Source organism: Sorex fumeus, unplaced genomic scaffold (genome assembly GCF_029834395.1).
Source record: "Sorex fumeus unplaced genomic scaffold, SorFum_2.1 ptg000018l, whole genome shotgun sequence".
Taxonomy (NCBI): Eukaryota; Metazoa; Chordata; class Mammalia; order Eulipotyphla; family Soricidae; genus Sorex; species Sorex fumeus.
The window spans coordinates 21466646-21493282 of NW_026606075.1; the positions used below are offsets into that span (position 1 = coordinate 21466646).

The window sequence follows — 26637 nt, forward strand, 5'->3', positions numbered from 1 at the left end:
CTACGTGCAAGGCAAACGCCCTTTCCGCTATGCTATCGCTCCAGCCCAGACTATTACCTAGCCTAAAGAATTTGTAATGTTGCAAATGGTTCTCTTTTTTTATTTGTTTTTGTTTTTTGCTTTTTGGTCACACCAGGCAATGCTCAGGGGTTACTCCTGGCTCTGCACTCAGAAATTACTCCTGGCGGTGCTTAAGGGAACATATGGGATGCCAGGGATTGAACCATGGTCGGCCGCGTGCAAGGTAAACACCCACCCTACTATATTATCACTCCAGCCCCCAAATGTTTCTCTTTTTAAAGTACCTATTTTCCTGAGCCTGGGATTTAAGACAACTTCTGACTTTCAGTATACAGAAGGATTATTCTGTGTAATTCCCATTTTGTCAGATGAAATAAAAAGATATCATGATCACGATCATCCTGTTGTTCGTCGATTTCCTCGAGCAGGCACCAGTAATGTCTCCTTCTTCCTAGCCCTGAGATTTTAAAAGAGCCATTCCAATGCTCTTTCAGGATTAGGAGAATGAGACCCATCATTGTTACTGGTATTTGGCATATTGAGTACGATACGGGAAGTTTGCCAGACTCTGTTGTGCAGGCAGGATACTTTTGGTAGCGTGCCAGGTTATCCAAAGGAAAAATAAGATAATAAGATGTCACACGGCCGCAAATGCGGCCGCGCACTTCCGGGAGCTGGGTTTTATAGTCTCTGCATCTTGGCCATTGATGGGACCAACCTGGCGCTGGCGGCAGCTGGTAGGTGTGACGCCTATCTACTGGAAGATGGGGGGTCTGGTTGGAGAAGGCCCAGTCCCAATCCGAGTAGGCTTGGAGACCTCAGTCCCGGGACCCACATGCCTGGGTTCCTCTGCCAGTTCTTTTATGCATGAGGCCCATCCGGACCTATGGAGAGTGGTCCCAGCATGGCCGTGGTTGGCTCCGGAGGTCCTCAGCTGCTGGGGCTCTGCTCAGTGCGCAGAAGGGAGAGAAATCAACCCTCCCCCCTCCAAGGGGCCCCGGTTAGGACAGCCAGGGGCAGAGGCAGGAGACTGCACTGTTTTCCTCTGGGAGCTGGGTTTTATAGTCTCTGCGTCTTGGCCGTTGATGGAACCAACCTGGCGCTGGCGGCAGCTGGTGGGTGTGATGCCTACCTACTGGAAGATGCGGGGGTCTGGGTGGAGAAGGCCCAGTCCCAATCCAAGCAGGCTTGGAGACCTCAGCCCCGGGATCCACATGCCTGGGTTCCTCTGCCAGTTCTTTCATCCATGAGGCCCATCCGGACGTGTGGAGAGTGGTCCCAGCATGGCTGTGGTTGGCTCCGGAGGTCCTCAGGTGCACGCAGAGGGATGGGAAGATGTGAGTTGTTGGCGGGCTCTCGGGGTAGCTCTCTCTTGCCGCCCGCATTTGGTCCTCTCAAGCCACTTATGGACTGGATCGGGATGATTCCTCCTTTGTGCTCTGCTTCCATGTGTGCTGCTGTGCTCTTTTCTGTCTGTCTCTCTAATTTCTGACTCTATCTCTGTAGTCTCTCCTCTGGTCTCTCTCTCTCTCTCTCTCTCTCTCTCTCTCTCTCTCTCTCTCTCTCTCTCTCTCTCTCTCTGCCCTTCTGCTTCTCTCTCTGGAGCTCTTTGCCCTAGGTCCTAATTCTGCCCCCTGGATTATGAGAGAGTCATAATCCAGAGCAAAGGCCTCCAGAAATCAGGGTCAGGATCCAGGGAAGAAGAAGCAGAGAATGGAAAAAGAAAAAATTATGTACTTAGAAAAATACATTGCCTAAAATGAATTTTGCTGAATCACTGATGATATTCTTGTCTTTTTTCCTTCCTAATGTACATGACAGTGAAGAATATGTTTGCTAGCTAGTGTGGTGAAATTAATTCGTACCAAGGCTTCAACAATTTTGCCATAATCATAAATGTCAGTGGTGAGATGGGCAAATCCCATTATTTGTGGAAGTGTTGGTTTCACTGATTATTATGGAAGGGCTCGGACCTCAGGTAGCTTCTTTTTTTTGGGGGGGGAGGGGGAGATCTTTTTGGGTCACACTTGGGGATGCTCAGGAGTTACTCCTGGCTCTGCATTCAGGAATTACTCCCAGTGGTGCTTGGGGGACCATATGAGATGCCAGGGATCAAATCCAGTTGGCCAAGTGCAAGGCAAACGCTCTACCCACTGTACATCACTTCAGCCCTCAGTTATCTTCTAAGGGTGTCTCTGGGCAGTGGAAAGATTTGTGGACCATGGCGCAAGATCAACTGGTCTTCAAGAATTAGAGGTGCCATCTATCCATTCATACACCCAACCACCCACCCACCCACCCATCCAACTGTCTGTCCATCCATGAATTTGTTAGGGGCCTATTCTGACCAGGCATCATATAAAAATGAAAAAAATTATTGATCTGACACATCATGTTGAAGAAGAAACACAAACCTGTGAAATAAAGTCTAGCAGAAAACATGCAACAGGAGAAAGCCCACAAGTCCACTTGAAGTCAAAACCCTTTAAAAGAACCCTTTGTTTAAGGGAGAGGTCAATATATTCTGTTTAGAGACCGTGAATTTCAACCCTGACCTAGATCATTTGAATTTGCTTTCCTTTTTATTTTTTGAGGCACCAGGGATCAAACGGACAGCCTCACGTGTGTAAGTCAAATGCTCTACTACTGAGCTATATTCTGGCCCTCAAATTAGTTCATGAATGACAGTGTTACAACAAACTCATACCAACATTTGAACTCATTACATTCTCTCACCACAAGAGAGGGATAAACAAGAAAAGGACACTGATCAATCTTATTGGAGATCCTCAGCAGCAGCCAAACCCAAGTCAGCTTTTGGATTTTATTAGATCGGTCCCTTCTGAGAGCAGAAACATAGAAATAAGACTCTCTGGAGAGCAGGAGTCTTTAAACCCTGCCTGCTTTCTCTCTGCTCTGATGGTGGGAGTTGATGAGTAATTTTACTGTATATGAAATAATTGGGGAAAATGGAGTAAAGTAACACTTAATTGGGGTTGGCTACACTTGGTGGTGCTCAGGGCTTACTCCTGACTCTCTGTTCAGGAAGTACTCCTACTGGGACTCAAATTACCATAGGGGTGCCAGGGATCAAATCCAGTTCAGCCATGTGCAAGGCAAATGCCCTTCCAGCTCTATTATCACCCCAGCCCCATTCATTTAAGTACTGAAAACAAGAGATATGAAAATAAATTTTGAGATATGCCTGCCAAGGGGGCAGGGTGGGAAGTTGGAGGAAACCTGGGACACTGATAGAGAGAAGGGCACACTGGTGGTGAGATTGGTGTTGGAACTTTGTTTACCTTTAAAAAAATTTTATTATAAGCAACTTTGTAAATCACAGTGTGTTAATAAAACTTTAAAAAAAAAACTGATAGAGGGCCAGAGAGATAAGACAGCTGGTAAGGGAGGCACTTGTTTTGCATGTGCCTGATCTGGGTTCGATCCCTGGCACTACATATGGACCCAAAGCACCATCTGAGCTGTGCCAGGCAAGCACTTTGCACACCCTACCATCTCTCCAGCTCCCATTTCAGCCATTTGAGCCATTTCTCCAACCCCGATGACCTTTTTTAACATTCAACTACTTTTCTTGCATTGACTCATGAATTTGTGAATATAAGCAGATTTATAGACTCGGGTAGACACATCATTTAAATTACCAGTTGAGAGCTATAGTATTCAAATTCACTAGGTATTTAGTTTTTTAAATGACAAGAACAAAAATTAAAGATCATAGCTCCAACAATCAATTAATCTGTTCTGAATAAACAATTTCCCACTGGATTTATGAGTACATATGTAGGTAATCATCAATTTCAACACTTTGTACAGGGTCATAAATGTGTCATTGTATTATTCAGAGCTGTGACTGTTTGAACAATTGGGTCTTATACTAAAAAAGTGTTTTCCCTGCCAGGCTTGGGAACAAGACTTCAGATACTATAGCATCTCAATATGGATACATTAGCTCCAAGATCCTGGAGGTGAATTTGGTGTTTCATAACCACTTACATATTTTGTGCCATGAACTTTTCCCCCCCAGATATATATAAATTCACATGACATACAGCTTTATATAGATATATTGTACATCTGTTTTACATCCTGTATTATGTTTTAACGAACATCTTTCTAGGTTAATAAATGTATTATTTTCATAGTCCACATAGTAATATATAGCATTCCTATTCACCATGGCCTTTAAAAATGTGAACAGTATTTAATAATAAAATCGTAAGATTTCCTTCAAGACTGTTGTCTATTTTTAATTGAGTTGATTTTTTTTTTAAAGTTTGTAGGAGTTCTTCACAGACTTTGTATATGAAGTCTTTTTGTTAGACCTATTAATGGTTCATTTTAATGAGAAGTTAAAATTTTGATGAGTCTCATTAATATTTTTTTTTGCTTTTTGGGTCACACCCAGCAATGCACAGGGGTTATTCCTTATTCCTGGCTCTGCACTCAGGAATTACTCCTGGCAGTGCTCATGGGACCATATGGGATGCTGGGAATCGAACTCAGGTTGGCCGCGTGCAAGGCAAACACCCTACCCGCTGTGCTATTGCGCCAGCCCCCAATATTTTTAATAATTTTTTTGTATTGCAATACATAGCTGCCTTGGGGACTAGGGAAGACAGAGAATAAGAAGTATCTTATAATTTTATATAAATTATATCTCAATAAGACTGTAAAAATAAAAATATAACTGCATACTCTAATGTCATAAAAATATTCTACCCTAATCACTTCTAAATGCTATATAGTTTAAGCTTTTACATTTAGACCTAAGATCCAACTCTACTATTTGAGTATGGTGAGAAGTATCAATCAAGGTTATTTCTTTCCACCAGGAAATTCATCGTAATTTCATTTTTTAACAGAATAAAATTTTAAATTCTCATATATTTTATTCCCCATAACAGTCTAGACCACACCTTTAGAACTTTCTCTTGGTGACATGATACTTAGTTAGTAAATTTTTCATTATAAAATAACATTGCCTTAAGATGATAGTTTTTAAAATATTACCAAGGGGCATATAATCAAGAAAAAAATAATCCAGAAAAAATAATTTTAATTCAAATGTCATCAAAATGCAGTTTATTTATAAATTCAACTCTCTATAGCAGTATTGCAGTTCACTTTTAACAGAAGGAATACTTTATAAAAGGTCTTGATAGAGTATTTTCTAGTAATGCTGAGCTTAATATGAGGCATTCATTTAACATAAAGAGGTGCTTTTTTGTTAATGTGTTTTGATTTTGTTTGGGGGTGTCACCTGGCTGTGCTTACTGCTGGCTCTGTGCTCAGGGATCACTCTTGGTGGGGCTCAGAGAACCGTATGTGGTGCTGAAGACCAACCTGGGGTTGGCAGCATACAAAGCAAGTATTTTAACGCCAGCCCCAGGAGGTGTTTCTAAAATTCTGGTTGCAGAACCTGACCTGAACAAAGGTGATGCTGTGTAACAAACTTGTAAATTAGGCGACATTATAAGGATTAAAATTTTGCTCTCCCAGGGTATTTTGCTCAGAAGAGAAGATACTATGTAGAAATAAAGAATTTCAAAACTGTATCTGTTGTCAGTATGCTTCCTAACAATATGAAAATTCTAGGTCCAGCTAAGTTAGCATGTATTGTTTTCAATGAAATGGATTTGACTCTGAGAAAACAGACCACCTCCGTAAACTTTATAAACAGTTTTTATGCCTTTTTCTCTCTCTTTTTTTCCTTTTTGTTTTTGGGCCGCACAGGACAGTGTTCAGGGCTACACCCAGCTCTCTCCTCCAACCCAGTGAAGGCTTTGCTCCAGGACCACGTGGTGCTAGGCTGGATTATGTTTCCTGCCCCTCAACCCAATCCTCTCATTCTTTTGTAGTCTCTGAAAAAAAAATCAGTTCTTCAGTAGGTACCACATGTTTATGAAATGTCTGTAATATAAGTATCAACAAAATTTGACTTATACCTGCACTATAACACATGGATACTTTTGATTACATTTAATATATCTTGTTCTTAAAGGGTTATGATGTATCAATTTTATTAATTGCTAAGGTATTTTGTTATTAGACTATGTCCACAAAAATATAGTTACAAATTGTTTTTGTTTTGGGCCACACCTAGCTGTGCTCAAGGTTTACTCCTGGCTCTGCACTCAGGGATTACCTGGGCAGGATTCAGGGAACCGTATGAGGTGCTGGGATCAAGCCTGGCTCAGCTGCATGCAAGGCAGTCATCCTACCCATTATGCTGTCACTCCAGTTCCTCCTTTCTAAAAGTTTTAATATTGCATTATAAGGGACTGAGAGAAGGTATAGCAATGAAGGCCTTGCATGCAGCCAACACTGACCCAATTCCAGAACCCTAGAATTGGAATATGAACCCGAGAATATGGTTCCAAGAACCCGACCAGAAGTGATTTCTTATAGTGCCCTGAGCATTGCCAGGTGTGGCCCAAAAACCAAACCAAAAATAGAATACTGCATTATAAGGGACATAAGTCAAATAGAATCAAGTGTTTTTGATTAGATGAATTGGCACATCAATCATTATCATTTACATATAAGTTAATATAGATGGAAGCAAAGAAGGATTATGAAACTAAAAACATCTGAAATAATTTAGGAGAATCTTCTTCAGCAATGAACTTTGATTCCAATGGCTTTTTTAAATTCATGATTTTGTGGTTCCAAAAGGTCATAGAAAACTTGTTTTTGGTCAAAATGGCTTCTAATGTAAAGCAAATCTTCAATGGAATACTTATCATCTTTTCCAGTCCAAATAGTCAGGCTGTACCTGTATTAAAAAGGAAAACCAGTTACATGGTTAAACGTTAAAGATAAGATACAGGGATGAAGAATTTCAACTTCTCCAAATAGTTACTCTCATTTTTCCTAACCAAATTTCACATATAGATTAAAAAAAAACCCAAAAAACCCTTAATTGGCAATGGCAGAACTCTGTTTTCTTGTGTCATTCCTTCATCAACACTAAAGGAACTAGAAAGGGAAAAAAAATCCATAGAACTATTTTCTAAATTAGGAAAACTGCTGTATCTGAGACACAGGGATGTTAAATGGCTTTAGAAGCCCCGGCCAGTAGCACTGGAAAAGGGTTAAATTTTAGACAAATGATGGTGGAGACTATGTTGCTAACCAATGAATCTGCCCCTCCCACAAACATTGCAGCTCTGAATTTCTTCAGTGGCCTGCTCCAAGTCAAAAAGACCTATCAGGAATGTCGGTGATACTCATATTCATACACAAGTGACTTGTTTTTCTCTCTTTAAAGAAAAAAATTTTTTTAATTTGTTCGTGTGGTTTTGGGCTATACCCAGCAGTTCTCAGAGCTTACTTCTTGCTCAGTGCTCAGGGATCGCTCTTGGGAGGGCTCGAGGGACCACAAGAGGTACCAGGGGTCTAACCCACATCAGCTGTGTGCAAGGCAAGCACCCTCCTCACTGTGCTATCTCTCTGTCCCCTAAACATTTCTTCTAATTTCAGTCACTTTGATTTGCAATATCAAAGGTTTCGTGCAACCCACAATCTGACCCATGCCCCTCTCCTCAGGATTGTCTGCTTCCTTCCCTCAATGTCCCTGACACCTCCTCTTCCACCACCCCATTGTCTCTCTGCCATGGGAATCTCAGTTCTGGAGGTCAGTTCTCAGAATCTGTTGCCCTTGGCCACTTATTGCTCCCTTACTATGTTTTTTGTAATAATCCCATACATACAGATCAATCTGTATCTGTCCCTTCCTTCTGGCTGTCTGTCAGCATATCCTTGACCTGGCTTTCTCTTCTGGGTTTTTGTTATTTATTTATTTATTTATTTATTGGTATGAGAATACAAGAAATATTGTGATGTCACAAAAATGCCAAATAGACTCAACTAAGATGCATTTCAGGAGTTAAAAATCAATCAGTCCATAATCTATGCAGATTTACCAAGGGTGTACAAATAGACTGAATTTTAATGTTATTTAAATCACAAATTTTCACTTCTTCTGGTACCATTGCTCCTAATACATCACTTCTGTTGCAGTAATGTCTGGGAAAGGCAAAGCTGTTAAACAGTCTGATATTTCTTTTTTCTCCCGGACACATGTCAGAATGCAGGAGGAAAGAGCTAAAGCATTTCCTTCTAAAATGATAAGGAAGAGCCGTCTCCCAATATCCACATTCTTGTTACAGTGACACATTCCTGCCCTTCAGGATGTTGACGCAGGGAATGTAACAGAAGAAATTAACTCTGTATTTTGTTCCACAGCAAACAAACACCATTTAAACTACAACTGAGAATACAGGGAAAGAGGAAGCAAGAATAGGGTTTAAAAGCTCTATTTTCTGTGAAAATTGCATCTCTGTTACTCCACTAATGCACCATGGTGACAAACCTTATAAAAGAGACACAGAGAGAACCATTCAGGTTCAAGGATGAGTTCCTCAGATTTTGCCTCTTTTAATCCTTGCTGTTTCACTGAGACTGAAAAATTGCATAATGGAATCTTAAATTGTATGCATTCAGGTTAATTCTCAGCTTTTATTTTTTATTTGTTGGTTTTTGGGCCACACCCTGCAGTGCTCAGGGCTTACTCCTGGCTCAGGGCTCAGGGATCATTTTTACCCCTATATGATCTCCCGAACCTCTCAGCTTTAATTCTTTTTTTGCTTTTTTTGGGGGGGTCACACCCCGAAAATGCACAGGGGGTACTCCTGGCTCTGCACTCAGGAGTTACTCCTGGCGGTGCTCAGAGGACCATATGGGATGCTGGGAATCGAACCCGGGTCATCTGCGAGCAAGGCAAACGCCCTACCTGCTGTGCTATCTCTCCAGCCCCTCAGCTTTAATTTTTAAGCCCCCTTTTTTAATTGTGAAAAAATGTAAAATGCATACATAAAAGTACATCATGAATAAATCAATATAAAATGAACTCCAGTGTAACTAGGACACACATCTAGAAAGTGGACCTGGACAGCATCACAGGAAAAAGAACTGTGTCACTGTCCGAGAACTGCCCCACCTGACACTGTCCTCCCCATGTGACATGTATGATATATGGCCACTAGGTCATCTTCACATACTGCCTTCAGTGCAATTCTACAGTGTGACTTAGATTTGGACAATGAATCGCATCTAAATGGAGACAGAGGCATAATTTTTTGATGTGCTTTTTTTTCTCAATAACTCCTTTGAAGTTTATCCAAATTGAAATGTAGCTGCAGCTTACTTACTGCCTTTGGATAATAGCTTAGGAGTATCTACTGAGGTTGAAAATGTGATAGCACCTTTACCTGGATTTCTACCAATTCCCTTCCAACAGGACCTTTGTAAATGCAGAATATAGACCAGTATTCGTATGGATTCTCGACTCCTCAGAGCAACTATTTACATCACAGCCCAAACTGTCAAACAATCCAAATGTCACCCAATAATAAAAGAAAAATTGTGGCACCTAGCTAATGAAATACATAGTTCTTGGCCCCGTGAGAGAACTCAACAGGCTGATCATACGCACTGCATGCAGGTCTGGGATCAACAGGTCTGGGTTCAATCCCAGTAACCTCATGGTCCTCCAAGCACCACCAGGAACAACGTCCAAAGATTAAAAATAAATATATAAATAAATAAAAACCCACATAAGCAGAATTTGGGCTGGAGCGATAGCACAGTGGGTAGGGTGTTTGCTTTGCACGCAGCCGACCCAGGTTTGATTCCTCTGTCCCTCTCAGAGAGCCCGGCAAGCTACAGAGAGTATCCTGCCCACACAGCAGAGCCTGGCAAGCTCTCCGTGGCATATTCTATATGCCAAAAACAGTAACAACAAGTCTCACAATGGAGACATTACTGGTGCCCGCTCGAGCAAATTGATGAACAATGGGAGGGCAGTGCCACAGTGCCACAAGCAGAATTTAAAAAAAGATAAAAGCAGAAGTGAATCATAAACTAGAAAAATAAATCAATCCAAGGGGTTCTTCAAAGAGAAATAATTATCCAGCTTATTCAAGAAACAGGGAGAAGCTCAAATTTTAAAAATAATTTTTTTTCTTTTTTTTTTTTTGGTGGGGGGAGGTTGGGCCACACCTGGCAGTGATCAGCTTACTCCTTCTGCACTCAGGGGTCACTCCTGTGGGCTCAGGGGGACCATATAGGGTGCCAGGGATGGAATTCAGTTCAGCTGCATGCAAGGCAAACACCCTACTACTGTACTATTACTTCAGCCCCCAATAAATCTATTTTTCAAAAATTAAGTTATTTGAAGGTTATAGTAGAAACTAAAAGAAATGATAAACGGTTTTACTCATTAGTAATAAAACAAATTTTAAAATCTGAACCAAGTGAGGGCTGGAGTGATAGCACAGCGGGTAGGGTGTTTGCCTCGCACGCAGCCAACCCGGGTTTGATTCCTTTGACCCTCTCGGAGAGCCCAGCTAGCTACTGAGAGTATCCTGCCCATACGGCAGAGCCTGGCAAGCTTCCCATGGCATATTCAATATGCCAGAAACAGTAACAACAAGTCTCACAATGGAGATGTTACTGGTGCCCGCTCAAGCAAATAAGATGAACAACCGGAGGACAGTGCTACAGTGCTACAGTGAACCAAGTGAACGGTTTTCCAGAAAAGCAGTGACTCAAACTTGATTCCTAAAGAGTCAAGACTCAAATAGATCACTTACCACATAAGAGAAAACACTTATCACATCACAGAAAACACTACCAGTCAAGCTCATCCCCAATTACCCAGGTGTAGATGATTTCACTGCTAAGTTTACCAACATTCAAGTACATGCCATGTCTATGTTGTTTTTAATATTACAGAACATATGTAAATATGCAAATGTTTCTTTTCTTTTAAAAATGCAATGCACCTTGCATTCACAAAGGTATAAATAAAGGTACTTATAAAAGTAGTTATAAAGGTATCTCTTCCTGGCCTCTCCTTACTCATCTTTCCCAACCCTGCTGAATTGGAGGCTCTTTCTCTTCCGAGTAAGGAGAGGCTGCTAAAATCTCAGTGCTGGGACAAATGAAGATGTTACTGGTGCCTGCTCGAGTAAATCGATGAACAATGGGATGACAGAGATACAGTGATACAGTGATCTCTTTCTGGATGATTTGTGAAAACTATTTTGTTTGAATTCTTTGCATTTGCCTGACATTTACTCAAGATATCTTACCAGAATATTCCTACATTTATATACTAAGATGTAACAAAATTTCCTTCTATAGATCTTAGATTTTGTGTTTTACTAAGAAAGTTTGAAACTATATTTAAAAATCTATATTTAAATATAGTCTGAAACTATATTTAAAAATCTAATTTTTATAGGTGTTTAATATTTGATGCTGAAGTCTTTAACTCGTCTGAAATTTATTTCGGAGGAAAGATTTATTTTTTTGGTGGGTTTTGGATTCTGGACCACAGAGGCGATGGTCAGGGGCTCTGCCTGGCTCTGTGTTCAGGGATCATGATCATTCCCTGAAAATTTCAGAGAACCATATGTGGCGCCAGGGGTCAAACTTCAGCGGGACACATACAAGACAAGTGCTGAACCCTTGTACTGTCTCTCTGGCCTTGAAGAGAGGATTAAGGAAAGCCACCAGTTTTGGTTTTTTTCCTACATCGTTAATATGTTGATTGTCCCAACGCCAGTTATTGAACTTTTGTTACAATGATTTGAAATATCAACTTTTCCTATACTAACTCCCATAACGGATTAAGATTTATTTCTGGACATTCTCTATTTTCCGATTGTCCCTCTGATTAACAATGGAGTATCAAAACTGTTTCAATGCCTCCATCTTCATATTTCAATATTTAATGATGGTAAAACTAATTCTTATAGGACCGGAATGGGGGGCATGAACTATTGGGGATCAACCACGTACAAGACACATACCAATTATAATGGCTTCGTACAAGTTAGACATGTGCTCTACCATTTGAGCTATCTCCTTGCTCCAAACTAATTTTTATTACAAATGAAAAATTGTATAAGGAAAACACTTCTGACATTATCCAACAACTCAGAGCAATAGTTTTTACCCACTTACAACTCTTTGTGACTATATGATGTAATGGGGAAAAAAGATAATCATTTACTAGGCAGCCACGACATGCAAAAGCTTTTCTGAAGGATATGTGAAAGCTATGACATTAAAAAATTAAGGTTGGTGGAGAAACTTTAATCTGGAGTTCGTGTGCTTACAGAATCAGCTTCCTGTCTTTCTCGCTCATAGTGTTCTTCAGGTATCAGCTTTCACCCTCTTCCTACGTGCGTCCCACACACTCACGTGCACACATTATATTATTTAAACCTTACATACCTGTTTGATTTCTCTAGCAGCCAAAGTAACTGAGAGTAAGACTGACTGAGTAATGCTGCTCTCACAGGAAATGTTACAGGCTGATTTAGTTCACTACATATATATTCCATTTCCTTCACCATTGTCCAACTGTAACCTGAAATAAAGTAATTCAATTTATGTTAATGGAAACCTAAAAGTGAGTTAAGTTAAAAACTAAATTATACATGAATAGGTAAATTCATAAGTAATTCACAAAAATTTTCATTTGGATTTACAGTGAATTAAAATACCACTCAATGCAAAAATATTTTGAGTGAAAAATGTAGATAAAAAAATTAATCCAGAGCCTGGGTATATAGTGCAGTGATATTCCTAGTATATATGAATCCTGAATTTGATCCTCACTCAGAGTCATAAAAACTATAATAAAGAAAATTATTATAAGCTAAGAGGACTAAAAACCTCCGGCTCCAGGCACATCTCTTAGATTCCACTGTTCTTCCTGCATTAATATATGCCTCAGAGACCCGGGCCCTATGAAAACAGGATGAGAACGCTATTCGGGTATCTCAAAGAGGAATCAAAAGAGCTATGCTTGGAGTATCACGCTTCACTCAAATGAGAGAAAGAATCCGGAGTTCCAACCTCCGTCAATGATCAAGAATCAGGGACGCTGTCTCGTTTGCCAAGGTGTCGAAAATCAGATGGGCTGGACACGTAATGAGATTTGGAGATGACAGCTGGACTAGAGCCATTACCGACTGGATTCCACAGGACGTCAAAAGATCACGTGGCCGCCCACCTGTGAGATGGTCAGACTTCTTCGTCAAGACCCTGAAGGATCGGTTTGAGGCTGTTTGTGTTCCTAGAACGAGCAGACACCATTGGGCTACACTATCACGCGACAGGGATGAATGGAGACTTTACTGGCGCCAGCTTGAGCAAATCAATGAGTAACGAGATGTCAAGTGAAGTGATCAAGTGATAATGCTAAATTACTGAAAGCAGGTTGTGACTTAAAACAAACTTAACATAGAATTAAAACATTAAAAGGTTTTTACTAGGGGCCAGAGAGACAGTATAGTAGGTAGGGCACTTGCCTTGCATATGGCTACCCTAGATTTGATCCCCACCACCTCATAGGGTACCCACAGCACCACCAGGAGTGATCCCTGAGCAACGAGTCAAGGGTAGGCCCTGAGCACAAATAGGGATATGGGTTCCCCACCCCAAGAAAAAGGTGTGAAAAAAATACAACAAATTTTAACATTATATTTATTTCAAACAAACTGACTTTATGTACATTATTGTCTATAAAGTTATATTTTCTGTGTGCTTTTTGTTTGATTGGTCTTGATTTGGGGCAATGTCTGGCAGTGCTCAGGAGAGCATATGGTGCCAGGGCTCAAACCTGAACTTTCCACATGCAAAGCATGTGTTCCAACATGTTGACCTATCTCTCTGACTCTAGATAATGTTTTAAATCAAACTCAAGACATTACAGAAAATATAGTTTCCTGTTTATATCATTTTAGAAAAAAATAATATACTTTCTACAATGCTAAATTACTGAAAGCAGGTTGTTGGGCTTGGAGAGATAATGCCTTTCATGCAATCAACCTGGTTCAAGCCCCTGCACTATACATGGTCCCTTGAGTCATGCCAGGAGTGTTTCCTGAGCATAGAGACAAAAGTAAGCTCTGAGTACAGAGTAAATCTTGGGGTACAGTGGGGTGTGGCCCAAAAACAATCAAAACAATTTTTTAAAAAAGAAAGTCAGTTTATAAAAAGCATTAGTCAGTTGAGGTACAGTTCTCACAAAGTCTCTGTGAATGTGGCACTTTAGTGGAGAATACCAGATACAAGAAGGAAAATGTTCTAATTTTCCTTTGACATATGTAAATCATAACTTTAAATGAAAAAATGAATGTTTCTAATAGGATCTACACTTACATGACAGACTATAAACTACTCTATTTTCCAAATTTTGTGGCAGAAGAATTAAGGGAAGATAAAGCACATTATTATGAGAAAATAAGTCTGAAAACATTTATAGTCAACATATCATATAGACCCAGATATGGTTTAATTCATTTCAAACCTATGCTTAGACTAATAGTGACTAAAAGAAAATTAGAGTTTGTAAGAAAAGTACAGATTATTTCTAGCTTACTTTTTAAAAACACTTTGTATTATATTTATTTTATGGTCTATTCTTTAGTGAAATGAACAAAAACTTAAATGATTATAAAATTTAAAAAGCATTATATCAAAGAATATTATCTTTCTCTCAACAGTACTAACTGTTGCTCCAGCGGGTATTTTTTAAATATCACTACTCACTTACTGGTCATTTACCTGGAAAATGCTATCTAGAGATGCATGAAGAAATGAAAGAAACCAAACAGAATAGTAAATGTTATCCAAGAAAAAGAGGCCAATTTTCTTCTTGGCGTCTATCACAAGAGCACAAAACATTACTTGGAAAAGCATATTTACATTCCTATGGGTACTGAAGAACTAGAGACACAACAGTCAAAACCTGGAAACAACCTAAGTGCCCAGTCAATGCATTTAAGTGGGTAAAGAAATCTGGCATACATACACAACTCAATACCACCCAGCTATGAGGAGATGAAATATTGCACTTTGCTGCAACGGGAAAAGAACTGAAGGGTATTGTGCTCAACAAAAGGAGGAAAGAAAGAAAGGAAGAAAAGAAGAAAGAAAGAAAGAAAGAAAGAAAGAAAGAAAGAAAGAAAGGCGAAAAGATGGAAAGAAGGAAAGAAGGAAAAAAGAAGGAAGAAAGAAAACAGGGATGAGACTGGAAAGACAGTATAAGAGTTTACGGCAACCTGTCCTGGTTCCATCCCAAGTACCACGTGGTGCTTCCATGAACATTTCCAGGTGCATCCCGGGGACTCCAGAGAATAGCAGAGGTGGCCTGAATAATCCCTGGCTCCTCTGAGCCCCTATATTGATCACAGGCTGAGAATTGCGAGGAGTGGCCCCTAGGCACCATAATCACTGCTTCAGAGGTTTCTAAAACAAACACTTGATATACAGCAAGGAAATGAAAAATGGTCAATGATTATAGGTTCCAAGTGCCTCCCCATTGAACAGAGTTTGCTAAGGGGCAAGGTGGAAGCCAGAGAGGCCTAAGAGACAGAGGTTACAGGGATGCTAAGACTCGGGTGGTGGGCGTAGCAACACCGTAATCCTGAAAAATAGGTGTTCTTAATCACAGCGCCTAAATAATATTTTCACTTCGCTTAATCACTTAACTTCCCGTTAGTCGTCGATTTGCTCGAGCGGGCGCCAGTAACGTCTCCATTAGTCCCTGTGACGTGCTAGTGTAGCCCAATGGCATCTGTTCGCTCTGGGAACATGAAGAGCCTCAAACCGATCGTTCATGATCTTGATGAAGTCTGACCATCTGGTAGGTGGGCAGTCACGCAGTCTTTTAACATCCCATGGAATCCAGTTGGTAACAGCTCTAGTACAGCGGTCGTCTTTAAATCTCATTACGTGACCAGCCCATCTGATTTTTTGACACCTTGGCAAATGAGACAGCGTCCCTGATTTTTGATCGTCGATGGATGTAAGAACTCCGGATTCTTTCTCTCATTTGAGTGAAATGTGATATTCCAAGCATAGCTCTTTCAATTCTTCTTTGGGAGACCAGAATAGCGTTCTCATTCTGTTTGCGTAGGGCCCAGGTCTCTGAGGCATATGTTAATGCAAGAAGAACAGTGGAATCAAAGAGAAGTGCCCGAAGCCGGAGGTTCTTCATCCTCTTAGCTATTTCTTCGACGTTCTTAAAGGCGTTCCAAGCTGCTCTCTTCCTCCTGCGCAGCTCGGGTGCCAGGTCATTTGTCATGTTGACCTCTCGACCTAGGTAGACATAGCTGTTGCATTCGGAGATGGTCATTCCGTTGAGAGCAAATGGGGCGTCAGGAAAGAGGCTGTTTCTCATAAACATTGTCTTCGTAAGATTCAGCTGTAGTCCTACCTTTCCACATTCACGGTCAAAGTCAGCCAGCATTTGTGCCGCTTGGCTGATGTTTGGTGTTATTAAAACAATGTCATCAGCAAAGTGGAGGTGGTATAGTTGCCGACCATCTATCTTCACTCCCATTCCTTCCCATTCCAGTCATCGCATGATGTTCTCGAGGGTGGCACTGAAGAGTTTCGGTGAAATGGTATCACCCTGCCGAACCCCTCTCTTGACATCAATGATTACTTCTTTGTAGAATGGTGAGATCCTGGTAGTGAATCCGCAATACAGCTCACAGAGCATCTTGATGTTTTGGGCTTGAATGTCCTGATTGGCTAGGGCTTCAATGACCGCTTCCATCTCACAGAATCAAAGGCCTTCTTTAAATCAATGAACGTTAAACAGAGCGGCATCTTGAACTCCCGAGAAACCTCAATGAGCTTGGTTATCGTGTGGATATGTTCAATGGTGCTGAATCCTTTGTGGAACCCGGCTTGCTCGCATGGTTGTCCTTCATCTAGTGTTCTGCCAATCCTATTTAGGATGACTCAAGTGAACAACTTGTAAATGACAGTCAATAGGCATATCGGGCAATAGTTGCCAATGTCATAGATGTCTCCCTTCTTGAACAGTAGTACGGTCCTGCTGGTTTTCCATTGGGATGGAACCTTGCATTCAGACAGGTAGTGTGTGAAGAGCCGAGCCAGTGTATTGATAAGTACTGACGGCAGGTTCTTCAGGTGTTCAGATCTGACCTTGTCTGGGCCGGGTGCTGTTCGTTTCTTTACTGACGAAATGGCGTGTCGGATTTCAGAAGGGAGAACATTGGGAACGACATATCCATCCTGTGGAATTTGGTATGTCGGCAAGTGGACATGGCTATCGAAGAGATTTGAGTAGAAGTCATGGATAATCTTCTCCATTGCCGTTCTGGAGGATGTGATGGATCTATCAGGACGTCGGAGGGCAGTCATCTTGGTCTTGTAGTTGGCGAAGGACAGGCGGACGTTACGAATACTTTTCCCGGCTTCTGCCGCATCTACCAGCACTTCTGCTCTTCTCTCTTTGCGGTCTTCCTTGATCGCATCTCTGCACTGCTTTGCATGCTCGGATGTTAGCTTGCGGTTGCCTGAGGCCAAACCACACTGGCGAATAAGCTCAAGAATTTTCGAAGACAGGCATTTTTTTGTGACTATCTCTCTCTTGGCATTCTTCGCACAATCATGGAGGTGCTGAACCAGTCGATTGTATTCCTCGTCAATGTTGTCAACAATGGCATCTTTCCATGTTGCCGCAATAGTGCCAAAGAGCTCCCAGTTGGTGGTCGTTCTGGGAGTTCTCTTTTTAAACTTTGCAGCCTTTTCTCCCCGCTCTGTGAAGTAGAATTCTGCACAAAGGAGATGGTGGTCCGATACCGTTCGGAATTTTGGGACAACAGCGACATCAGTCAGGCTAAACCGTCGATTGAATATGATGTGGTCTATTTCGTTGTGGAATCGTCCACCGGGAGACTCCCATGTCCAACGTTTAGATTCTGCCTTCTGGAACTGTGAGTTATCATGGATGGTCTTGGTCGACATGATGAACTCAGACAGTCTCTCACCCTGTTCGTTTCATTCTAGGCCATGGGTCCCAATGTGAAGTTCTTCAGCTGATCTTCTTGGTCCTATCTTGGCATTAAAATCACCCACAATGATCTTGTAGAAGGTGTGGTCTTCTTTATAGAACTTTTCCAGCTCCATGTAGAACTTCTCGATTTCTCTTTCATCATAATGAGATGTTGGTGCATAGACAACAAAGATAGAAACTGCCGGCAGTGAGCCACATCTATTCAAATGTAAACGTCCGATTCGGGTTGTTAGGCATTCGAATGAAAAAAATAATATTTTAAATTTTAAAAAGTTAATTTGAATATCAAATCCATCTCTAGGAATATGAGAAGGGGAATAAAACTCAGAGAATATTGGAGAATTTCCTGGTATATCACAGCAACCCCACTCCCACCCAGCCCAGACAGAGCAGTATGAGCACTAAGTCTCCAGCAAGCCCCATGCGGAGCCCCTCAAATGTCACAGGAGCAGAACTTGGTTTTCAACCACTATACCACCCTCTACCGCTGGCCTCACATTACTTAAAAAGCTTTTATTTCCATTTTTTTCCTCTTCCTTGTTTGAAATAGGGAATCTGGAAAAAAGTGGAGGGAAAATGGTATAGAATATTTCAGAAGTTCAAAGAGACAGACTAAAGATTTCCTCCAAGTAAGGAAAAAAGGCAACCCTGATTATTCTAGACTTTTCAAATAAATATACCCATGGACGTTGGGTGATGGACACCACCAGTGAATACAATGTCCACCCGGAGAGCAGACAGCAAGACCACACGCTGCCTTTAAGCTCAGCCCTTTCTCTCCACTAGGCAGATTAGGTTCTGCGGGGTGTGTTTCTCATTTTTAAATGGAAGTTGTTGTTGTTATTATTGTTGTTATTATTATGATTGGCCAGGGAAGGGGGGAGCTGGCACACTCAGTGATGCTCAGGAGTTAATCCTGTTTTTTGAATCATTCCTGGCAGCACTCAGGGGAACTGGAGATGGTGCTGGAGATCAAGCCAGATTGGTTGTATGCATGGCAAGTACCTTGTCCTCTACACTATTTCTCCAGCATTCAAAGTTATTATTTTCATACAACAATTTTTATAGTCACCCTTATATATAATTTTTTCTTTTACATAGAAATACCTATCTATGATAAAAAGTTCTGTTTATAAATCAAGCACACTAATAAAAAAAATAACAGATAGGTTTGTTCTCCAAGGTCATGTTCTCCCTTGAGCATGAACCTCACTTGCTTGTCTCTACGTCTTTTTTGCTTGCTGCTTTTTCACTCTGGAGAAGCTTATGTTGTCTCTTGAACATGTATTCTTCTCTTTCTCTCTCCTCACATCTTCTAAGTAAGTTTTCTTCAATAAAAAACTATCTTGCTTCATTAAAAAATCAAAAATAAGGAAGCTATTCAATTAAAAAACACAAAAAATAACAATAAAATTTTAAAAATCCTAACATTATTCTCTCGGGTCGGCCATGTTGGCCGCTTGTAAGGCAGACGCCCTACCACTGTGCTAGCGGCGGAGCGATAGCACAGCGGTAGGGCGTTTGCCTTGCACGCGGCCAACATGGCCGACCTGAGTTCGATTCCTCCGCCCCTCTCAGAGAGCCCAGCAAGCTACCGAGAGTATCTCGCCCGCAGGGCAGAGCCTGGCAAGCTCCCCATGACGTATTCGATATGCCAAACACAGTAACAACAAATGTTACTGGGCCTGCTCAAGCAAATCGATGATCAATGGGAGGGCCTTTACTTTTTTTACTTTTAACATTATTCTCTAATTAGAGGTACTTGAATGTGGTCTCTTCCTCAAAATATTTTACTGTACATAGAATTTTCAGTCTGGGGTTGATCAGAGGTAACTGAAAGCATGAAAAGTGAAACTTACAAGTAAGGAGGAGGTACTGGTCTTGGAGCAATAAGAAAGAAATACCTTGGTTGGGCCAGAGAGACAGTTCAGTGGCCCGGAGTACAGTCATTGCATGGAGGTCAACTAGGAGGTCCCTAGTTCAATCCCCAGCACCTCAGGGTCCCACAAGCAATGCCAGAAATGACCTCCAAGTACAGAATCAGAAGCATCTCAGAGCACTGCTGGCTGTGCCCTTGACCCCCTCACCCCCAAAGATTTTACACTGTTGAAATTACCACCTTCGTTGACTTTCTCAGGATGCCATCCTGTTGTCCAACCCAGGGAAAAAGTCACATCTGAGAAGAAGGAGGTCACCGTGTCGATAAAAGGTTTCGCATCCACCACTCTGCTACTGCCGTTTGGACCAGGGAGAATATCAGCATTAATCCACACGGGCCGGTGCAGGTGCTGCTTCACAGCTTCCAAGAGCATCATGGACGGTTTTACAGCTGCCAGGCTGAAAACAGATTTGTCAATGAGAGTCAGTTCTTAAGTTAAAGGAGGAATGAGAAATTTCTTTACATTCTTTTAATGGTTCCAATGCTCTCAAATACATAATGAAGGGATAATGTAATGGTATAAAAAATAAGTGAAATCAAATATGACTTAGCACTGAAGGGGGAAGTTAACATATGCCATATCTCAAAACGTTGATTTATACTAATTAGTCATGAAGACACCTGTATACTCACACATATATCTTATGTGTGTGTGTGTGTGTGTGTGTGTCACACCCAGCAATGCTCAGGGGTTACTCCTAGCTCTGCACTCAGGAATTACTCCTGGCAGTGCTCAGAGGACCATATGGGATGCTGGGAATTGAATCTGAATCAGCTGCATGCAAGGCAAACGCTCTACTGCTGTGCTATCTCTCCAGCCCCACAGATATATCTTTTTATTTTGATATGAAAACAATTTAAGAAACAGCAAATAATCACTCATCAGGATGTGTATAAATAACATTTAAAATTATAGCTTTGTGGGGCCAGAGCGATAGCACAGCGGGTAGGGTGTTTGCCTTGCACGTGGTTCACCTGGGTTCAATCCCCGGCATCCCATACGGTGCCCCAAGCACCGCCAGGAGTAGTTCCTGAGTGCAGAGCCAGGAGAAACCCCTGAGCCTCGCCGGGTGTGGCCCAAAAAGCAATATATATATATATATTGTAATATGCAAATTTCCGCACAGCAGAGCCTGGCAAGCTCCCCATGCTGTATCCAATATGCCAAACACAGTAACAACAAGTCTCAAAATGGAGACATTACCAGGCCCACTCAAGCAAATCGATGAACAACGGGAGGACAGTGTTTGTTTGTTAAAGTGTCCTGGCTTTCTGCTTGCTGTTCCATCACGCCAGGTGAGTTTCCTCCAGCTGACATCACTGGGCCAACCCTTGAACGGGAGGTAGAGCTCCTCCCTCCCACCTACGTCCCATCAGCCTCCATGCCTGCACCATATTAAGGGCCCACGCCATAGTGTATGGCACAGTTCCCAAAGCGCGCAACCACTTAAGTGCCTCAGGACAGAGCTTCTCAACAAATTTCTTCCTTACTGCTCAGTTACACTTCCTGTCATTTGGTGAAGGCAGAGAAGAAAGAGTGCAACCTCCAGCCTAACCCCTCAGCATCTTCCAGAATATCTAACCACAATGACTCACCCCCAACACAGCAAGAGCACTAGAAACCCCTGGGGAAACCATGGAGAAGCCCAACAAATTCAATGAACATAAATAATATCACCAGAGACACAAACAACACCAACCAGCTAGCTCAGTAAATCCTCTGACAATGACTTTACTTTTTTCCTACATTATTTTTCTTTTATTCAGAATGTTAATTGTATTTTTTAATTATTATTTTTAAATCACCATGAGATACAATTACAAGACTTTTCTGTTTGAGTTTTAGTCATACAATGATCCATCACCCAACCCTCCACCAGTGCACAACTTCCACCACCAAGAACCCCAATATCCCCTCCCATTCAACCCTTCTCCCTGCCTCTATGGCAGACAATCTCCCCCATACTCTCTTTTGTATTGCTTGTTATGAATAGCAGAAGATGTTGCACTGCCACAAGAGCGGCTGTGTGCTCCTGGAACTCCAAAATTCCAGATAATTAGGGTCTGGAGAAATATCTGCTGCATGCTCAGTTCAGAGTTTCTTTTGTGTGTCTCTGGATCATGGCTGCCAAGGAGCTTAAGTAGCAGCCAGAGGCAGTTTGTGGGTGTGACCTCCAGGGTCCCATGGGGACAGAGAGATGAGAATGACCGGTCCATCCCCTTTCCCTTGAGGCTGGAGTTTGCCATCACTGAACCCTCATACCTGTACCTCTCATTGACTTCTGGAAGTTAGCGGCCACGAGGGTTTTTAGGGGGCATGTGACTCCTACCCCTGTCTGAGGCACTCCAGTGAGGTCGGCCTGGCTTAAAGTCTGGAGGCATCTCTGTAGTGAACTGCTTGGTTCAGAGATTCTTTTGTGTGTCTCTGGATCATGGCCCTTATTTCCATCTTTTCCAGAAAAATAAACTATTGGCATATGCCCTGTAGGCTACGCCCTCTCACCCGCAGTGCATTGCACTTCTGGCCCTAACTGCAGTTTTGATCTCTTTCGAGATTTATGGGTCTCTGAAATAAGGCCAATAAATGAGCTTGTATAGCTGAGCTGGAGAAGGTTTGTGGGTGTGACTACCACATACCTAACTTTTGGCCATTTAATTTCTTGGTAAACTTGGCCCTAAGATGTTGGGATCTGGCCAAAGGCACAGTGACAATTTTTTTTCTCTTTTTCTTTTTTAGATTTTTATTAGTGAAATACCATGAGGTACAGTTGTAAATTTACAAATTTTTGTGCTTGGGTTTCAGTTATACAATGATCGAATACCCATCCCTCCACCAGTGCCCATTCTCCACCACCACCAATCCCAGTATCCCTCCCCTCACCGTCCCCCCCTCATCCCACCCTGCCTCTATGGCAGGGCATTCCCCTTTGTTCTCTCTCTCCTTTTGGGTACTGTGGTTTGCAAAAGAGACATTGAGTGGCAATCATGTTTGGTCTAAAGTCTACTCTCAGCACACATTTCCCATCCTGGGAGGATCCTCCCAACACTCTTTATTTGGCACTCCCTTCTCTATCTCAGCTCAGATAGAGATCCCCTATTCCTGATCCCCTATGTCAAGGTATCAGGAAGTCTGAAGGAAACATCAGGCTGCTGATACACTCACTGACAATGACATTAGTGTCACCATGAGGAGGATGTGTGACAAACTTGAAGAAATGATGGAGCAGGTAGTCAGCAAAGCACAAGAATGTATGAGTTGAAATGAAAATACTATTACAATCAGAAATGACAGGGTGAGAAAGATAGTACATATGGAGGGTGCTTGCTTTGCATGAAGCTGACCCAGGCTCAATCCCTGGCACTCAACATGGTCCCACACGCCCACCAGGAGTGATTCCTGAGTGCAGAGCCAGGAGTAAGTCCTGAGCATAGTCAGGTATATCCCCTTATCCTCCTCTTCAAAAACAAACCAAAAAAAGTACAAATGAAGAACATCACAAACCTGTGTCCCTCAAAAAGAATGCTTGTCCCAGGATGCCCACTCTCTCCACCTCTGTTCAATATAGTACTGGAAGTACTTGCAATAGTGGTTAGGCAAGAAAAAGATATTAAGGGCATTCGGATAGGAAAGGAAGAAATCAAGCTCTCACTATTTGCAAATGATATGATACTATACTTAGAGAACCCTAAAACCTCTACCAAGAAACTGCTAGAAACGATAGACTTGTAAAGTTGCAGGCTATAAAATCAATACCCAAAAGTCCATGGCTTTTCTGTACACAAATAAAGAGAGAGAAGAAAGTGACATGGAAAAAAAGCAATCCCATTCATAATCGTGCCTCAGAAAATCAAATGAAATGAGTCAAAAAGAGAGGGACAGACATAGAAAGACTGCACACATCTGGGGAATATGAGGTAACAGAATGGGAGACAAACACCCAAGAATAGTTGAGGTAAGTACCAGGAGGTCTGCTCCATGGCTTGGAAACAAGCAGCACATGCTGGGAGGAAAAGACAGCTCAGACAGAGAAGAGAACACCAAATAAAGGGTGTTTGGAGGATTTGCTCAGGATAGGAGATGCATGCTGAGAGTCGACTATGGACCGAACACGACAGCCACTCAATACCTTTATTGCAAACCACAACACCCTAAAGGAAAGAGAAAGCAAAAGGGAATACCCTGCCACAGAGGCAGGATGGGGTGGGGTGGGGGGATGAGGTGAGGTGGTGGAAGGGTTACTGGTGGTGGAGAATGGGCACTGGTGGAGGGATGGGTACTCGATCATTGTATAACTGAAACCCAAGCATGAAAGTTCGTAAGTCTACAACTGTACCTCATGGTGTTTCACTAATAAAAATTATTTAAAAAAATATAGAGCCAGGAGTAATCCTGGAAGACCACCAGATATAGATCCAAACAATAACAACAAAAAAACCCACGAATGCTTGTTGCAGTGAGCCTATGTACAAACACCGTGGCTATAGCAATGCCACCTTGGTGTGCACCATGACCGAGTTATGTGCACATGGAAACCTGATGCATGGCCACCAGCAAATGCCACAGCATATGAAACACTACAGCCAGGCATATGTGCAATGCTTGGACATTACAACAACATCAATAAGAATAAAGGAGTGGGGAGGAAAAATAGATTTTAAAGAATTAATAAGGAGCTGGAGAGACAGTTACAGGGGTCAGGCACTTATCCTGCATGCAACTGAACTGAGCCCCAGCATGGTATACGGTCCCCCAAGCACCACCAGGAATCGCTCCTGAAGACAGAGCCCTGGGCACTGCAAGGTGTTACCCCAATACCTCCCCCCACCTCCAATGTGGAGGACTTGTATCAAACACCACCTTTAAAGCTTTTAGGTATTTAATTCACCCACAGTATGATGAGGTTTACTGGTAAACTTAGCCCCACAACAAATCATTACAGTCATCTTAATAATGTTAAGACTTCTAAAACCTTATTAATTTCTTGAGATACTTTAACTAAAACATATTGTTCAGGGACTAAAAGATAATACAGCATGTAGGGATATTGCCTTGCATGTTGCAAACCGAAGTTTGATCCCCGGCACCATAAATGGTCTCCTGAACCACTAGGAGTGAGCCTTGAGTACAGAGCCAGGAGTAAGCCCTGAGTACTGTAAAGTATGGCCCAAACACCATAACAGAAAACCAAAACAAGACTAAAGAGTTGAGACTTACCATAGTTTAACATCAGCACCTCAGATTTTTCTAGCAGTTGACACTGTGGAATTATTGCTGAGCTTCTGTGGCATCACAATATATTGCTCACTTTAACTCTCATTTTACTTTACCAAAAGTATGACTTCCCATTTCAGTGTTGGAGCAAAGAAGAAAATCCCCCTCCCCCCAACCTCCAACCCCCAACCCCCAAGATCTTCTTAGGCTGGAGAAGTCAAAACAGAATCAGACAGATTAGCCAGAGAAAGTAAATTTTACAGCACAATGTATAGAGAATTTACATGACTACAGATGCAAATGAAAAACCAGGTAGGTCTGGATGGATTGTCTGTGTTGAAGGAGCCTGGCACTCAGGAGAGGGGCCACATAACAGAGAGGAGGAGGGTTGCTTCGTTGTTACTCTGACTTAAAAAGCTGAGTTTCCCTGATCACCAGTCAAGTTACTTTATAATGATAACGTCCTTAAAGCAGAGATTGCATTTATGGGGATATTATTTTTTGTTCATTTGTTTGTTTTGGGACCACACCCTGCAATGCTCAGAGCCAATTTCTGCCTCTGTGCTCAGAGATCACTCCTGGAGAGCTCGGAGGTCCATGTGGGGTTCCAGGGATCAAGCCAAGGTCGGCTGTGTGCGATGCAAGCTCCCTTCGCACTGTACCATCTCCCCAGTCTGCTTTTTCAATTAGACAAAAGACAGTGATAGATAAGAACCCAGTCCCAGGGTCTTCACTAACCCTTTTGTTCCCCCAAGCAATTGTGTAGCTTTATTGATGCGGCAGCTGGAAAGTGAATTTTGTAAAAAAACAAAAACAAAAACAAAAACAAAAAACCTCCCATATGACATTCTTCTTCTATACATATATCCTTTTATTTATTTAATTTATGAGAGAGAGAGAGAGAGAGAGAGAGAGAGAGAGAGAGAGAGAGAGAGAAGAAAAGTGCCTGCCATAGAGGGGAACCTGGGGACACTGGTGCTGGGAAATGTATACTGGTGGAGGGATGGGTGTTAGAACACTCAATGACTGAAACCTAATTATTAACAACTTTTTAAGGGTCTATCTCACAGTGATTCCATTGAAAAATATTTTTAAATAAAATGTTCTTTCTAGAAAAAAATACATTTTATTAATTTTTTTTATGATTGAGGCACTACGACATGTAATACTGTTAATGATGGCTGTGTATGTATTCCAACACCACATCCATCACAAGTGTACACAGCTCCAATGCCCCTCCCTTTCAACGCTCCCTCTCCCCAAACTCAGTTTTGTGATCAGTTCTGTTGTGTTGCATTTGATCATTTAGCACTGTGGTGCTATGTCTCCTAAGTTCCACATTTGAGAAAGATAATTCTGTATCTGTCCCTTTCCTTCTGAATGACTGTACTCAGCATGATACCCTCTAGTTCCATCCATGTTGTGGTAAACTGAGTTGTGGTACATATACACCCAGTGGAGCACTCTGCAGCCTTCCCTATTCTTGATCTCAATCTTCTGTGGGTCCATAATGAACATTTTCTCCTGAGC

At 41.8% G+C, this 26637-nt stretch overlaps 1 protein-coding gene across 1 annotated transcript in view; it reads right to left on the reverse strand.

Annotated features, from left to right (window-relative positions):
• Positions 1–5081: 5081 nt before the first annotated feature.
• The window catches only part of FAM151B (family with sequence similarity 151 member B), a 37616-nt gene continuing 16060 nt past the window's right edge, over positions 5082–26637 (reverse strand). Inside the window, exons 4-6 of the mRNA XM_056112569.1 lie at positions 20076–20293; positions 12349–12484; positions 5082–6817 (exon numbers count right to left, since the gene is read on the reverse strand). Of these exons, the coding sequence (XP_055968544.1) occupies positions 6658–6817; positions 12349–12484; positions 20076–20293 (514 nt within the window). The 3' untranslated portion in view covers positions 5082–6657. The remainder of the gene's footprint in view (positions 6818–12348; positions 12485–20075; positions 20294–26637) is intronic.